Below are 17,794 nucleotides of genomic sequence, written 5' to 3'. Positions count from 1 at the left end.
CTAGACCACTGTTCGTCACATCAAGTGATTTTCACCCGCTAGCCACATGTTCTGTATTAAACTACTCGCTTATTAACTCTTGCATATCCTGTGAAACATGCTACAAATGCTGTACATCAGTGTATCTATCTTTAACACCAACTCTGTCCTGAAAGCTTCATATAGACAAAATTGGTCCACAGGCATCCTGCATACTTGGATACTTAAAGTGTACTTAAAGGATACTTAACTTAACCCTTTCAGGGTCGATTTTTTTTATTGCAGATTTAAATTCTTCAGAGGGACTTATTTCAAAAAAATTTACTGTAATTTTTCTGGGGTGACTGTAAAGTGAGGAAAAAATATTTCGCATTGGTATATATGTACTGTTTATTCATGAATAACTACAATGAAAAAAAAAAGGAAACAAACCTATAAGAATGAGAAGTTTGATGCATTGTTATACATGGTAGTTCAAGGTTTAGAAAATCCACACACGAGAATATTTCGCAAGTCTCAAATGTTCCTGCTCTTTCACTAATATTTACGTCCATAGCGTAATTGAACTGCGTAGGTGAGCACACTCAAGAAAACTGTGTGGTTGTGTGCCCGTCAAAAAAGCAAAATGTACGACAAACTTAGACAAATCTTCATCTTATCGCCAACCAGAAGCGATTAGATTTCACGAGTCTCATAAAAAAAGAAATGAAACGCATGCACGGCGGCATCCATCGTATGTGCACCCCTGTGAGCAAAAAACGAGCGAGTAACAGGCGATCACCCTTTGAGTGATTAGTAACGAGAAAGCCATCAGTTTTACGAGCGCAAGAAGCGGAAACTGCCCGCGGAGCAAAACCCAAACTTACCGCTGCCTGCCCGCCCACTCGCGTGACAGTGTGCCGGTGGTAGTATAGACACACCAGAGCAAACAAAACCATGCAACCCCGAGAGAGGTAGGCGAGAGAGAAAAATTCATTGTATTCTCGCATAGTGGCAGCACATGCCAGGAAAGAAAAAGTTAGGAAATTAGTGCGCTTTTTAAATGTTCAGATGGCACTGTAGATATACGGCATCGACCATTTTGGACTCATTTGCGGCGCCAGATATTTACTTCATTGACCCTGAAAAGGTTAAAGGATACTTCACGGAGTCCCATCTTCTACCTGTAAACTCGCCTATCAAACATTTATTTGTTCTCACTTGGAATATGCTTTGCCAATCTGGATGGTCACTCCACCAACACTATCTAATCCACTCACTTGAATCGTTCAAAACCATGCTGTGTGTTCCAATGCCAAAAACTACAGTATTTAGTATTTTCTTTCATTTCCTTCTTTGGAATCGCACAGAAATATTACCTTTCTTTGCTACTTCGTAAGATAACCTTACTCTTTCCCAGCCACTTCATACTTCGTGTTGTTTGCATAATCGCCAATCGCCAACGTTTCAGATGCACTTTTAGACGCACAAAAGTGTTTAATTCATCAGCACTCCCGCATGTCATTGAACTGTGTAGTGGTCTTCCTGCTGACACTGTCAACATCTGCGACCCGGTAAAATTTCGATCAGAGGTGACTGATATATTTCCATGATTTTTTTCTCAGCTTGTTTACATTATGCTAGTCCTTGTTAACTATTCTATAACTGTTGTTTCCTGCATTTTCTCAATGATACAATGTTAGCCCTGTCTAGTTCGTTTTGTATAATGGCTATTGTTCTCCTTTGATCATACCTTGTTTTCCCCCGCATCTAATGCTCCAATTAAAGCCGCTGAGGCCTAGAATAAATAAATAAGTCTTTACCTCCCTGCCGTTCCCTTTCTTGTATGAGAAATATGTGTGGTACACAAGGCGTAAAGGAGTACTGACATGAAAATTTGGTGTCCCGCTTTTTTTGCTTTTTAGGTAGCTATTGTCGACTCCAAAGTTACAGTAGAAAGCGTCTATTTTCTCAAGTGTGCCAAATATGAATCATTGCAACACCTTTTGTATGACCCGTACAAAACTTGTGTCAAGCCCAGTGTGGCTTCGAATGGGAAAAAGACTCCTTATGTCAGCAAAATCAGAGATGGCAGGGTGCGGTAGTTGAAGGGTACACAATGACTGTGTCGGCGAAAGCTGCCAAACAGCCAGAGGGTCGTCCTGCCAAACAGAGGGTCGTCCTGTGGAAACACAGGTTGACCCTCTGTCCCTTCTTGTCCAGCTGAGTGCTGAATGGACTCGCCTTTAGGCAACATGACCACAGTTTATATGTACGCATCAGTGATATCTGTTACCACGAGACCACCACAACAGCTTTCGGTGATGCTTTAAGTAATTTTTTTCACGTCTGAAGCTGCGTTGCTTCTTGAAGAGGTGAGCCTCCATAATGTAATTACTGTGTCGAGGAATATCCAATAAAGTAATAAAGACAACACAAAAAGGTTCTGTCAGTACTCCTTTAAGCGTTTCACTGTTTGTTCCCATTCATTGTTCAGCTCGGCTGGCAAAGCTGGGTACTGTAGCGAAAGCTAAAGAATTGCCTAAAGTTCAATAGTACTTCTCAAAATGGTGCGCTATACAGAAAGGTTATTGACGAGAGTAGCTGTTACTGCATAACTAAATTATGAAAGCAAGTAGCAGAGTTTTTGATATTGATATGTGTAAGTTGTGTGCATCATTGAATGTCTTGCCAGACCTGCTTAAATGTTCGATTCTACAGAATTTTTTTATTCATACTGAATGAGACCATTCAGTATGAATGGTCTCATTCATACTGCGTTCAAAAAAATAATAATGCAGTGAACATAGTTAAATGGAATATACATTACACATACTTTGCTTGCTTGAACATCCACAGAAGGACCTCGTCAACAGGCAGGAGGACACCGATGGCACTTCTGAGATCGTCTCAAGCTCTCTGCACTTCATCACATCCAAGAGGGATGTCATATGATCACTTCATGCGCGCCACCTGCCGAAGTGGCTCAAATGTTGCTGGTTTCTCGGATGGCTTGCACGTGCACTTTTGTTGTTGGAGTTGCTGGAATGTTCCTCTTGTCTTGGTCATCGTCCCACCATGCACCATGCTGTGCAAGTTCACAGTTTTCTGTTTCCAGTGAACGCCCGCAGCGCTCTGCGTTTCAGAGAGCGAGCCGAAAAGCAGATGTGATGTTTTTGTTGTTCCACATGCACTGTCGATATGTATTGCAGTTTATAGCCTTTATTTGGCTGGTTACAGAACTCTGCTTGCTGTGTCAAGCAAAAACGAGAGCAACTACCCGAGTTGTGAAGACACTGCCGCATGTGTGCTAAGAAAGCTCTTGTGCAGACTTGTCAGGCTTCGAAATATTTTTAAGGAAGTGTTCATAGCAGGAAGAAATTTTTCCAGATAGTGTGAGAGTGAGGTGCACGAAAGAAAGACAGAAGTTGATTTGTAATTTTGCTTGAAATTTCATTTTTAAAAAATTTTTTCTTCAGCTTTTCAATGCAGATTTAAAAAAAAAATACTAGCTAACCAATGCAGCTAACAGAAAGTAGAATGTTTCTGTACATGTGATTGTGTGTAAAATTTGGAGAGGAGTCAAAATAACCAATGCCATAATTTGGGCTATTTAGTTGGCCTTAATATGTAACTGAGCAGCTCGAAGAAAACACCAGAGATATGTAGGACAGCACAAAGCGCACATAACGTTGTGTGCTGTTGTGCAATGTAAATGTGTCTTTTTCATGCGCCTATGGTTCGCATTGTGCATAATGTTGATGACTCTTACATGTTCGACGTTCAACCACAGTTGAGTAATGCGATACGCACAATGTTGTAATGTACGTTGCCCTAAATAGCTTGTGCAGGCGGAAGCCTGCAATCAAGGCAGCTGCAGATGAGTGAAATGCCATTGTAAAGCTTTTGAGTGGATTTCTAGCTTGAACGCTAAAGCCTTCAGTTGAGTTCTTTGCTCATTGAACACAGATTTCAGGGTGTCTATAACATGGGCTACTGTGTGTTGCCACATTATTCTTCCACGTAAACACACTTACTAGGTGTTCTAATTGCAGTTTTTTTACGCACCCTTCACATTATGATGGTTGTACAGTGCGTGCTTGAGCATCTGATTTCTATTTATGTGAAATTACCTACTGCACTGCATCTTTGTTCTCATTCTTGTTCAAAACTGGCTAATATTATTCGTTAGCCTGTTATTCAGAATTCTGGTTAACTCTCTGTCACTTGCCGTTTTGGGTGATGAAAAAAAGAAATGCTGCGTTTAATGCTACAGTTATACAGATACAGTCAAACCTTGATGTAACAAAGTTCAGTGTAACGAAATTGTTGACGTAACAAATAAGCTTGATTTTCTTAATTTGATGTCCATAGAACACCATGTATATTTAGCTTCAGTATAACAAAGTAAGTTTATCCACAATTTCACTGTAACAAAGATTTCCTGTCGTTGTGAAGGGATACTGAGACGCTAAATGGAGACTGCCGCAGAAATGATTGGAGTTGGGTTTACCGAAAGTCTGCTGTTACAAAATGAAGTCCTCAGACATCGTACACACTTTAAGCTGTGCAGTGAGAAAAAAAAAGCCCTACTGGGGTTCTTGCATGAAAAATGGATGGAGTGTTTCAGTCTGTAGACCCTGGTTATAGTTTAGGTGGCATGGGAGCAATAAAAGCTCGCTACACAAGTGTGTACAATATACAGATGAAGTGCCGAATCCATTTGTGATGCATGCACATTCAGGGTGGCGTGCACAGGTAGGCGTTGCCTACAGAAAGCAATGTACTTACATTGTACATATATTCGCTTTCAATGTGTGTACACAGGGGAAATGCTACAGGGCAAGCTGTGGGGCATCTGAACAAGAACTTTGTATTGATGCTGAGCTTCCCTCAAACATTCAGCTGCAGAAACAGCAGAGACTGATACGCCTCTGTGCACTGCAACATGAAGCAATTCTTGTACGTAGGCTTGGCACAAAAACTACCAAGGTTTTCACGAAACATAAACAGAATGTTGCAGCCAGATACACCCACATACATTTCAGGTGGCATGGGATTCATAAAAGCTTTCAGCACAATGAAGCACAGAAGGCGTTAGTGTGTGGCGTGTAGCAGCAACTACCATCTACAAAAAGCGATGCAGTCGGAAAATGCAACTGGACAAGGCGCAAGGTGTTAGGAAATGAATTTCACTATGGTGCCAAAGCTTAAGTCAAGGAGCTTCTTGTCAACAGAATGTCAAGTGCAAAAACGATTGTAGAAGGCACCGTGTTGATACTTTGCGGAGGTAACCCAGTGTGTGCCGCATGGCATTGGCTGACAATGTGCGCGTCTTGCAAAGGGGTGTGCAGCCCATTCACGAATAATTTACGGAATTTGTTTTTTCTCGAATACTATCAATGTGAAACATGTGCCCCATTATGTGAAAATCCGTCGTAGTCAGTGGCATGACCGAATAATCGAACTAAAAATGTCCGACAGCACAAAGAGCAAGAGCACGTCAAAAAATGCTTGAATTGATGTCACATTTCTCAGGGAGGTTCCTGTCAACAAAGTAAATTAATGGCCCTGAAGAAAAAATTTGGCGCATTTCGGTCTCGGTGGGGATCAAACATGGGCCTGCGGGGTGCGAGGTGAGCACGCTTCCCTGACGCCATGGCGGCTCCACGGTTGGATCTGCTCATCTAAAGGTGTGCCTAGTGCATGCGTCTTTGCACATGCCATGTCGCAGCCATGAGTGTATAGATTGAAAAGCATTAATCTCCATTTGAAAGCTGCTGAACAGTCCTTTGAGTTATAAAGTCCTCGTGGGCAAGCAAGCATGTTGAGACGCACTTTGATTTGGCCTTACCGAGGTGAAGTTACAATACAGACGAGAGCTTGCATGGACAAGGAGTGCTCAGGGAAAAGCATTTCACCAAAGCGACAATCACCCCTTCAGTCATGAATTGTGATATTCTATAGGGAAACTTTTAAAACTTGCAGGCGTGTACTGACGTTTTAAGTGTCCAGAGTGTGAAGAAAAAAAATTCACCTCTCTAGGACAGTTATGCAAATTCTTTTCACGTCCTCATATGGAGACATCGTGACACAATACTAGCTCTTTTTTTTCGCAAGTACGCTTTGACAGTTTACAGGAAGGAGGGAAATTATTTATTTAAAGTTGTGCAAGTGTTGCAGTAACGAGTTCACAGGTTGTGATATTGGAGGAAGCAGTCCTAATAAGCTGCACTGCGCAAGAAAACATTGTATTTTCAGCAGCAGACCATGGTTTTTGCCGCACATTTTTTGTACTTGCCCCACTGCTGAAATGCTGACTTGCTGAAGCCAGTGGTCCTTTGCAACGTACCTTACGCTTAGAGCAAGAACGGTGACTTGAAATGAGTTTTTGAGGAAATATACAAAAAAAAGAATGTTGAATTGTAGCACAGACAAAATTCTCAAGTACAAAAACGAACAGCCCGGGCTGGTTCTGCAGGTTTGCTTTGCCCAAATAAAATCCTATTGGTCTGGCATCAAACTAGGAGTCACTGATGTCCAGACAACCACTCGAGGTGCGCGAAATAATTGCCAGACCAACGTAATTTGCTCGATAGTCCAAAAACTAGAGTGTCTAGCACCTTCACAATTAAACTGTGTTTATGCCAATCTTCATTCTACATTTAAATATTTCTGCCACTCGAAAATGAAAAGAATGCTCAAAAGACAATTTAATTCTTTGGCAGTGAACTAGATAGCGCAACAAGTTCATGAAAGCATCGGTAGTTCATATTTTTTCGTGATGTGTATGGGTCGCCAGCATGGTAAAGAAAGAATGAGTAAGTCATGGTGTCTCCATATGGAAACACAGATCAAAACGGGGTCAAACCTATTCAGTAACAAAACCCTAAGTATTGAGCAACTGTTATTCATAAATTGTAGCTTTCTTTACATAAAACGGGTCTTTAACTGTTCTGAATGAATGGGGCTGCAGTAAAAGAGAAATCTTTTAGAGGAGCTCCCGTAAAACTTGGGGAGCTCCCGTAAGAGGAGCTCCCGTAAAACGTGGAGGCATCCACTTTGACACATTTTTATCTTCAGTAGGGTTTCACTGCTTCATATCAGATGGTGCTCAATAGATTTATTTGTGAGCAGTAAAACAGTGCTAAACAACAGGACGAGGACAGGGACACAGGCACTAGCGCTGACCAACAACCAAGTGTCTGTTTACTGTTTTTACTGTTTTGACCAAGTGTCTGTTAACTGTTTCACTGCTTGTAATCATGAACCAACCAGCCCAAATGCATACTCTTCTACATTTACTTGTGTCTTGAATATTAGTCGCACCAGTGTGCAGCGCGACTTTCTCGCATTTTGATGAAAGAGGCAATGAAGAAAGTTGCGTCTCCATGTGGAGACATCGTGACTGAAAGGGACAATGCTTTTGCACTTGCACACATATTTGCCAAATATTTACGTTCGAATTTAGGGGTGAAACCCTTACACGAAAATATACTCTATTTTCGTGTAAATAAATTTCAATGTTACAAAATACTGTGCCATTTTTAAAGAGAAGCTTTCTTTGCCTCTTCTCCATGCTTTGTGACTACTGGCTGCTAAGCTCATTGCCAACTGCCACACTACCCACTAGGTCACTACCCACTAGGCTTGCCTCTATGTGATGCTAATACCCCATAGATGGCACTACTGTGTTGCCGTGGCTTCCCACTTTCATCCTTTTGCCTCCCCGTCCGCTATGCTTTGCTGTCTTGCCAAGTATACTCAGGTCTACCACCCACTCTGTGTGATGTTATGGTCCCATAGATGGCACCAGAATGCTTTCGAGACTTCCCTCTCTTCTTTCTTTCCTTTACCCCCAAATTTGCAGGGGATGGCTGTCTTGTTAAGCAGGTGCAAGCACACTACCGTACTACCCATTAGTCTTGCCTCTTTAATGCACTAGGACTTCACAGACGGTGCTACAATGCTGTCGCCGCTAGAGTCCCTGTATAGGCTCCCTTTAGTGAGCCAGAGTTACAGCGCTGTTATTAGCGTGCCGCTATTGGCCAAGCGCCATTGCATGGTTAAAATGGGCTCCACTGCATTGCGGAGAAGCCAACATTTTGCAGGTCACACCAACACTCCACAGGAACCGGTCAAATCGGAATAATAACAGCAGCACTTCTATTATTCTTGTTGCATGTTCCTCGATGGTGCTGGCTGAAAGACGTGTTTGCAGGTGTTTTCTTGGCTAAATTGAGGAATCAATCAATGTCACATTACACACAGACAGCTCTTGCAGTAGCAAACGGTTATAAAAAAAATCCTTTCCTTTTTTTCTGTCTAAGCTTGGCGCCGCAGAAGTTGCACAATTCAACACACACACGAAAACTTTATTTGTACAATAAGCTTAACACATGCAGCGTTAGTCAGTGCATGTGTCTGCTACATATGAGACCCTAAGGTTCAATATGAGGGTCAATGCAAACAATGTACGAGTGCATGCAATTTCTTGCATCATTCACCTGGGTCATATTTAGCATCCTTACCTTGCATGTAAGGAATGTTGGACGCAACAGCGCTGTTGCTTAAGTATGCGCATTTGCGTCTTTGTACTGTTGTGAGCCGTGATCACATGCATGCCTAATAAAAATTGCAGCTAATCTATGAAAGCTTACCATTATATTTGACGCTTTGCACAGGAATCGGCAAGGCTCATGACGTTGCCACCAGCATTGGTGTATGCGTTCGTCACACGCTACATTTTCAGTAATTATTAGATGAAAAGGTACGCCAGCGTAAAATCTAGGCTCATAATGATGAAGTAAGCAATGAACTTGTACTTGCAAAAAATAGAAATAAACAAACAAAGCATTGCTGGCATGTATGTGCGCATGCGGCTCGTACACGTACGGGGAGTTGCTTTTCCACATAACTTTGGAACCCAAGTTGGCGCACCATGGTGCAACTCTGGCTCCATAAAGGGAGCCTATGCAGTAACTCTAGTTAAACGGCTGGGCTGCTTCAATAGTCATGGTTTTCAATTTCATACGGCATGGTGCATCGCGCTCTGCCTTCACGTCAAGGGCGATAAACACCGAGGAATGCAGTGAACATTTAATCCAAAAATGCGAAATGGAGCAGAGTTGTTATGCAGGAGAATATGGCTTTGAACACGAGCGTTCGTTTTTGCATAAATGAGAAGCGGTTCAGCATCGATACACAGTGTTGAGACAGCAGTATAAGTGGACTGTGTTGTTTACATATGCAAGCGAGTACTTTGAGAAACACTTTGCACAGGATATGTTAATTTTAGTGTGAAATGGACGCGGTACATTCTAATTTCAAGGAGCCATATCTGCAGTGTTGGAGTACCTTTCATTCATGCTGAGTGAGGTGTTTTCCAGTGAAAACATATCCAACTTTGCTGCGTGCTCTGTACTTGCAAATTGTCCCTAAAGAACAGTGTTCCTTGTAAACGACAATGAAAGCTTTGATCAATCGAATTCTCTCAATGTGTGGGATCCACATCACTATCTTCATGACTTATTACTTTGTTATATTGAGGTTTAACTGTATAACAAGCGACAGTAAAGGCATACCTAAGTAGGTAACAAAAGAATGTGTAACAGTGTATTGACAACAATTATGTCTGACATTCAGCCACGTCACATTAAAGGAGCCCTGAAACACTTTTCGAACGTAGTGAGAAAGCATTGCCAATGTGTTAATGAAGCTCCTGTGAACATGCGAGTCAAATATTGTTACACTGCATGCAGCAGGGAATTTACAATCTCATCAGAAGCAGTGAAAAATCGCTTGCTCTTCCTTCCGCAATGTCCTCGTGCAGAGTCATTGCAAGCAGCTGGGCCCACAACAGCTAGACTGGTTTTGTGACTGCGAGAACATTCTCTGTAATACACTTATTGCTCAGTTGAGTTAAATGAAAAATACATGTGTGATCTCAAAAAGAAAGAAAAACCATTTCATATTTGCACTGTCGGTCTAAACACGACACTTGCGTGTTGCTGCATCTGCTGCGAGTGTAGCGTAGATGCAGCGGCCACCACAGGGTGCCACCGCAAGCTGTCTCGCGTTCAACCTTTGGGAGGGGCTAGCGGGGCATTACTCCTGCTTCCAGCTTGCCAGTGGAAATGAAATGAGACAGTAAGCCGCTGATTAGTCAGAAAGCTATGTCTAACTTCATTTGTGCTTCAAGGATTCGCAAAATTTTTGCAGCAGGAGATTTGTGGGCCAACCTAATTTAATAGTGATGTCATTCTATGATTAGAAAAGTGTTTCAGGGCCCCTTCATATGTGCGTACATGTATATGTTGAGAGTGAACGTGAAAATTTGCATTATCATTGGGTTTTGAAATAGCAGCTAGCAGCTTATTTTACACCTTTGTTGTTTTGATCCGATGTTCCCTCGATTTAATGGAAAGATTAACGGAAGGAGTCTGTTTGGGGCATAGCTATGCTGGATTACTGTGTTGTACTAATTTGTTTGCATGTTATGCTTTCCTAGAACTTACTGTGTTGGTGTTGAATATTTATGTTTTGTTGCAGTCATTGAAGAATAGTAGGTTTTAGTGATTTTGATTATGTTTTTGAATATAATTTCGGGCTTATTTTAAGTGAAATCCAGCTATTTGCATTCTTGTACAAATTAGTGTGATAGTGAAATGGCTGCAGCTCTAAGCTTGGCCTCATCATAAACAAAAGTGACAGGCTTGTGAAAGGAATGTCGTCCATGTTTATTACCAGGCCATGGTTTAAAATATTGCCAAGAACAGCATTGGTCACTTGGGTGCTGTTAGTTACTTGCTTATGTTCTAAGGCTATCTCAAACATTGCTGAAGTTCTTTCTCTGAATATGTTTAATTTCAGCTGGCCATGGGCTATGCTCTCTTAATGTAATAGCATTTGTGATGGCTAGGTCTCTTGATGAGTGGTTCCTGTCAGACATCTGTAACTGAACTGAGGTCACCACCGTTGCACAACTGAATCATTGTGCAAAAATAGTTGGCACAGGCTCTAATTACCTCCAGGCATACTGATAACGCTCATTAGGTGCAGCTGCTGTGTTCACCCATTTATTTTGATTCTTTAAGCAAATGTGGATTTTTTTTGTTGTTGTTACATGCCACATGTGCTGTCTTCGGTATTGCATGCCGGGTTTGCATTTAAGTAATAAATGTTAAAAAATTTTTGAATATCGTTAAATTAAATTTAAAAAAAAAACAATATTGCAAATCTGTAGACTGCACACTGCACCTGTGGAGACATCTAATGCAAAAAAAGATTGATGTATTATACAATGCGCTGAAATATACCATTCTTTCTGTAGAACTTTTGTAAAACACTCATAAACATTGTAACAATTTCATATGATCTGTTAATTCGTACATCAAATTTGTCCACTTCAGGTGCTCTTCTAAGTTCAGGTTACGGAACTGCGATATCTGTTTTTAGTGTACAGTTAACAATTTGTAAACTCGGTGGTTCAGCTTTTTTTAACTCACCGAGTTTTGGCGATTCTTGTATGAACTAAGATGTACTAAATTAAAATTCTGCTTCATGCAGTCAATAAAATGTAGCTTTTTCTCTTATTTGCAGCAAATTTCATTCAGATGGGTGCAGTGTCTAATAAGAGCATTTTGGGGATTCACATGTATCTGAATAGGGTAATCAGAGTTGGCCCCGAGCTAAAACCTCCTTGTAACAGCCCACGATGCTAGCACCTCGAGTTCAGTTACAGTTTTTCACAGAACTTTATAAATAGTGGTGCTTGTTGTTGGTTTTTGCTACAACATGAGTTGGTGGCTGCAAGCCAGGATGTCTTTCCTTCATTGCTTTCACTGAGATTCACTACCACTGATGCGAGGTTGAGTTGATTGAAGTGATGAAATAATAGTGCTTGTCAGTATTTTACTTGAGAGGTGATGTTGCAAGCCTGTGGAAGTTTAGCAACATAGAATGAGCAAATAAGTGCTGTGGAAATGTGCGAAACGAAGTAAGTTTTGTGAAAGTGAATAATTGTCATTCCCTCAAAAGTACTAGCTTGATGCTACAAAGCAAACCCAAATGGGCTCCTCTCAGAAGGCCTCCCAGTTCAAGAAAAATTCATGCTGGTGTGGAGATTGAATGGAGTGCTGCTGTTTTAACTTTAGCAGTCATAGTGCCAGATATGCTAACCAAAAAGCTTCAGCCAATAGAGCGAGAGCTAATTAATTGACAACTCGGAAGTGCAAGAACATTCAATAAGCAAATGAGCAGTGTGGGAACGTTCAGGATGCTTCGTGAAAGGGAGAATTATAGTCCGCCTGAAAGTAGCATGAATTTACAAAGAGAGCCCTTTGTGAGCTATTTTCTGCACAAGACGCTTTCTCTGTCATGTGGTAACATTGCTTTCTTTTGACGTTTTGGGAACAGACGGGTAACCAAGCACCGCAGTCAACTGTGGGCAAGTAAGGGAAGCCTTAGCCTGGAGCCAATGTAGGGTATTCGTCTACATTTTCTTATCAACGTGCAAACCAAACAGCCACGGAGCAAAGGAAGGTAAAACAAGACAATACGGGCACTGTCTAAGGAGTTATTCTTCATTGAGAAAACACCAATTATTCAAGCATATGCCTGTGCTTTACACATATGCCACATGGCTTCACAGTAGCGCATCAATCACAACTGCTATCTGTGTTCGGAAAGCTCTGTCTAACTGTCTAATTGTGTTTTGAAGCTAAGCTTATTCATTTCTCACCGTTCTGGTCCATAAAATAAGCTTCCATAATCTCTTGGCACATGACATCTCTGTGCCAAAGCAAAATTGCGGTTTGGTAAAAAAATGATTTGCATGCATAGTCCCGGCAGTGTGTTACTATGTGTGAGCCTGTGAAACCTTTCAGATAGTTTTCATGGTCCCGTAGGCACGTGTTCAGACTTCTGTCTGCCTGACCTACGTAAATACATGTCCACATGTGAGTTGAAGGCTAGAAACGACTCCACATGCACAACACAAACATGACCTCATGCCTGATCGAACGTACACCTTAGCCTTTGTGCTTGTTTCTAAATGGATGCACACAAACTAGCTCAGTACCAGCTAGCTCTATTCAACATATTTCTAAGTGCTTGTAATTTGTCCCCATAGTTGAAATGTTGGCTTCAGGCTGAGGCTTCTCTTCTTTGGCCTGTGTTGGTCTCCGCCTTCCTTTGAACTTTATTAGTGGCACGAGCATCAAGTGACACTCTTGTTTCTTGCGCAGCACTTCAGTTTCACCTCCTGAGACGACCATGGAGGAAATTCAAAATAAATTGGAAAAGAAAGAAAAAAAGTGTACAGTACTAAATTCATCAGTTTCGTTATACATATGATATCAGAGCATATGTTCAGTTACAAGTTGAGTTACTGAAGTGTCTGGAACAATTATAATTAATTAAAAATCAATGAGACCACCAGGGACGAAATTTAAAATAAAAAAAAATAGTGAAGCACAGAAATAATGGGTTTCATTGTAGATATATCAGAACATAACTTTAGTTACAACTTGAGTTACTGAAGTGTCTGGAATAATTACAATTAATTAGAAATCACTGAGGTGACCAGGGATGAAATTAAAAATAAAATAGAATAAAAAAACAATGATCCAGTGCAAAATTCATGGGTTTCATTATATATATGTCAGACCATAAATTTAGTACTAGTTGAGTTACTGAAGCGTCTGGAATAATTAGAATTAATAAAAAATCCTTGATTACTGCACACCAAAGCACAGAATTGTAGACTTTAAGAGACTCGCTACATGAGCACGACTCAGGCGCAATTCCTGGAAACCTGGAAGTAGAAAGCGGAAGTAATATCGTCAGACTGAAGAAGGAGGCATGATATTTAACTGGCTAATTAATGGAAAACAGTTGCTTCGGAGCTCGCTTCGTGCGCTGCATTCGCCTAAAGTTAACCTAAAGAACAATAATGCCGAAGTGTGAGTGCCACTAAGAGACACCCAAGTCAGAGATTAGGTTTGCCTACCATTATTTTTTCTCCACAGTGACTGGGCCGTTGTTGGTACTTTGGGAATGCAAAGTATGGTTGAGTAAGTAAAAAGCAGAGGGGTAATCTCCGAGCCACTATTCTGGTAAGCAGTGATGGTGACTTAGTGAGAAATTTGCTAAATTTAGCAAGTTGCCTTTTCGGGCGAAGAGCAATTTAGCCTTTTTGTAGTCTCTTCGTAATGTTTCTAGTGATATTTTTTAATGAAGTAAATAGCCATTAAATTGCCTCAGTAAAGTTTCTCAAGACGCTTTGGCTAAGTTCAATGCATCGCCCCAACATATCGTGCGTTTCAGCGAACATTTTCAAAAGCCTTTAAAAGTGGCCTGTGACAGGTAATGCAATTCTAGTTCATGAGCTGGTCTACTCGAAGAAGCAGACATTACTTGCACAAAAAATTTAAATGCATAATCGAATAAATGACAAAAATTCACTAATGAACTTTTTATCAATTACCTTATTGCCCATATTCCAATTTACAAATTCTAGCCGTGAGGTTCGCAAAGCGTAACTACTTGGAACACATTATCTACACGACACCAGTTTCAATATATTAATTCCCAACTTTGCGGGGAAATGCGTTGGCCTTCCAGTTACTTTTGTGCTTGAATGCATAAAACGACGTTTTGTTAAGAAATTAACTGGAACATGCATCCGTCTGCAAAATTTGGGAATTAATATCTCAAAACTGGTGTCATCATGAGAATTCGTCCCAAGTGGGTCCGCGTTGTGAACTCCACGGCACACTTTGTAAATTGCAGTATGGGTCACAAGGTAATTAATATGTTAATTAGTGTTTTCAGTTAATTATGTGATTATGCATTTTAATTTTTTTTGCAAGTGGTGACCATCTCATGAACTAGAATTGTGTTATCTGCCACAGGCAACTTTTAAGAATTTTTTTAGAGTGTTCGCTGAAACGCCCTATATTCCAAGGGGATAAAATAATAAGAAAGTCATCTAGGAAAAATTTAGATATAGAAGAGACAAAATTTAGAGCAAGTCATCATCATCACTTCGCAACTTTTCGCTGAAGGTGGAATGGCCTGGGCTATGCCCTGGTAAAAAACGTTTTACACCACTGCCTGGCCACAGAATGTCTGCAGAGGTGATTGCCTTTGCAGACAAGGAGTAATGACATACCGAGCCATTCGCCCCGCTTCCTCCTTTCTCACGTCCATCTTGAAATCGTCATCTCTGGACAAAAGTTCCTCGGGAAGCTTACAAGCTACAGTTAGGAGGCTCCTTTTGTTTTGCCTCGTTAGGCCACTTGCCTACTGCCTCTGCAAGATGTATCTGGCTGTTGGTTGCAGCAAGGCTTCAAACTGCTGGAGTGGCAGCCTCCGCAGCTTCTTAGCAGCAGAGGTGGAGCCAGTGCTTGCCCGTACACTGCTTCTGTAAGAGAGCCCCACGAACTGAACTCCGCTCACAGATCAAGTGTTCTTATTCGTTGAGTGTAAACTGTACGACAACTTAAAAATAAAAGCTTATTGTTTCTGCCTGAAATAGTGCCTTTGGCAGAATATTGATATGGTTCCCTAGAAAATTTGCCAAGGCGTTCAGGTTCCAACCTAAAGCCAGTTAAACAAGGGGGCACGTCGAAAAACATCCACAAGGTGAAATTAGCCAACTCCAACCCACACAAAGTGCATAGAAACTGCTTCCTGCATTTACATTATAAGCTAATGTTTTTTCGTGCCTATCGTAGGATGGCAACAGTGCAGCTTCACTTTTGGGGTGTCGTCTTCACTCTAGCAAATTTATTCTAAAATGCACTTCGTAGCCAGTAATCGTGCGACTTTGTTGCAGGGCGGTATGCTAAATCAGCCAATGAAGAATGCTGTATAGAAGAAAAAGCCAGTTTTCCCAAAGACGTATATAGTACATGCACAAGTGATTGTTTTCGTAGCTCGACACGTGTGTGTGCTTGTGTGCGTGTGTGTGTGCGTGTTAGCCCTTTGAGCACCACTTCTAGATCTACCTATGCTTTTGTTCTCTTCTAGGTATTGTGCAGACTCCCGTAATGCTTGTTCATGTAGTGATCTAACAAAATGTTTGTTAGAAACAAGTTGCTCTGAATGCAATTTGTCATTTTTTCTATGGCTGTCCCTGTACACCCTACCACGGTTTTCAAGGTTAAAATGGTTTTGCAGCCTTTGAGGTGTACTTTTGCACCAAAACGGTAAATTTTTTTCTAGAGGTGCTAGGACAGATGACTGCAGACTTATGAGCAGTAAATAATGGACAATAGGTTCCAGAATTTTCTTTACAAAGACTGCTTGCATGCTCTTAATTATGTTGTGCTATGTGGCAACCACTGCAGTGAAAGAAGTCGCGGTTCTCGCGAGCATTTTATTTCTTCAGCTGTACGTGCTTAGTACTTTCCTATCAGAAAGCCCCAAACATACTCAGCATAATGGCGCGTGGCCAAAGTACAGCCCAAAAGTTGCAAACATTTTAAAGAGTGCATAACCAGGCTGATGTATGTGCTCCTCGGAGTGTTGACGTAAAGAAAATAACAAAAATTTAGGAGTGAGCGTGACGTCTGGCAGTCGGCCTTCGCAAGGCAACCTTCTTTGACGCCGTTGTTTTCCTGCTTTCACTTATTGTCAAAGCACACTGTGCGCATCGAATCTTGGGGACAGCGTACCATTTGCCACTTGGTTTGTGGCTGGCTGGAAATTTGCCACTGGCCACTCGCTTTCTGTTAGCTAGATTAAAGGCGTTGGTGCCTGGGAACATCGTCGCCATTGCAGCGTCCGCACAATTAGCCCCGCGTTACAACTCCCGAATGTCACAGCAGATAAGCACTCGACGAACCCGACACGATGCAACGTGGTTGGGTGCTTTTCCCGTTATTCCTTTGCTTTATTTTTAATGACTAGCTGTAAAAAGTGTCACGTGATGCTCCCTCCTAATTTTTTTCCTATTTCCTTCTTGATTATTATAAACATCGGGGATTGCGCTGGCCTCTAACGATTTACTGGGATGAAACTTTATAAATGACTGCATTCTGACACAAGTCATTGTATAAAAAGTTCCAAAAAGTGCACACAAACTGCATAAAATTTCGTGCATTGAAGTGTGTAAGAGATCCTAACGAAGTATAAATAAAATGACTAAATTTGCAACTATGTAGTAGTAGTGTCTCCCTTTGTCTGTAGCATCGGAGTACGTAGCAATAGGGGAATTCTCCCTACTTCCCATCGTTTGTGAATGGCGTTTTTTTTTTATTCTTTGCATTTTTGAAAACCATGCCTCCATAAGTGCAGAACGAGTGAAAGAATATTGACAAGAAAGAGCGTTGGGTTTATCATCCAGAAACAAATAAACCTTTGACGAGTTATCACTGTAACGTTATCTTCGTGCTTTTGGCTTCAAACAGCTTTGTCAAAATCATCATCATCAGCCTATTTTATGTCCACTGCAGGACAAAGGTCTCTCTCTCCCTGTGATCTCCAATTACCCCTGTCCCGCGCAGACTGATTCCAACTAGTGCCTGCGAATTTCTTCATTTCATCACCTCACTTAGTCTTCTGCCGTCCTCGACTGCACTTCCCTTCTCTAGGCAGCCATTCTGTAACCCCAATTGTCTACCGGTTATCTAACCTGCGCATTACATGACCTGCCCAGCTCCATTTCTTTCTCTTCAGGTCAATTAGGACATTGTGTTATAAATCCAACAATTCACAGTTATTGTGCCTTGTGCAGAGAGGCTTACTGCACGTCTTAGTGTTCGCATTGACGCACTGCATCAACACACCGTAGTGCGACAGCCCAAACGCGTCACGTACGAGGCGTGTA

The 17,794-nt window shown here is 41.4% G+C and overlaps 1 protein-coding gene across 1 annotated transcript in view; it reads left to right on the top strand.

The window, feature by feature from the left end:
- Positions 1 to 11,552, top strand: part of LOC135910655 (F-box only protein 42-like) — a 40,566-nt gene extending 29,014 nt beyond the window's left edge. Inside the window, exon 12 of the mRNA XM_065442680.2 lies at positions 2,818 to 11,552. Within this exon, the coding sequence (XP_065298752.1) occupies positions 2,818 to 2,913 (96 nt within the window). The 3' untranslated portion in view covers positions 2,914 to 11,552. The remainder of the gene's footprint in view (positions 1 to 2,817) is intronic.
- The last annotated feature ends 6,242 nt before the right edge of the window (positions 11,553 to 17,794 follow it).

This window comes from Dermacentor albipictus, chromosome 2 (genome assembly GCF_038994185.2).
Source record: "Dermacentor albipictus isolate Rhodes 1998 colony chromosome 2, USDA_Dalb.pri_finalv2, whole genome shotgun sequence".
Taxonomy (NCBI): domain Eukaryota; kingdom Metazoa; phylum Arthropoda; class Arachnida; order Ixodida; family Ixodidae; genus Dermacentor; species Dermacentor albipictus.
The sequence above is the reverse complement of the archived record's forward strand: the minus strand, read 5'-3'. Positions and strand labels throughout refer to the sequence as shown.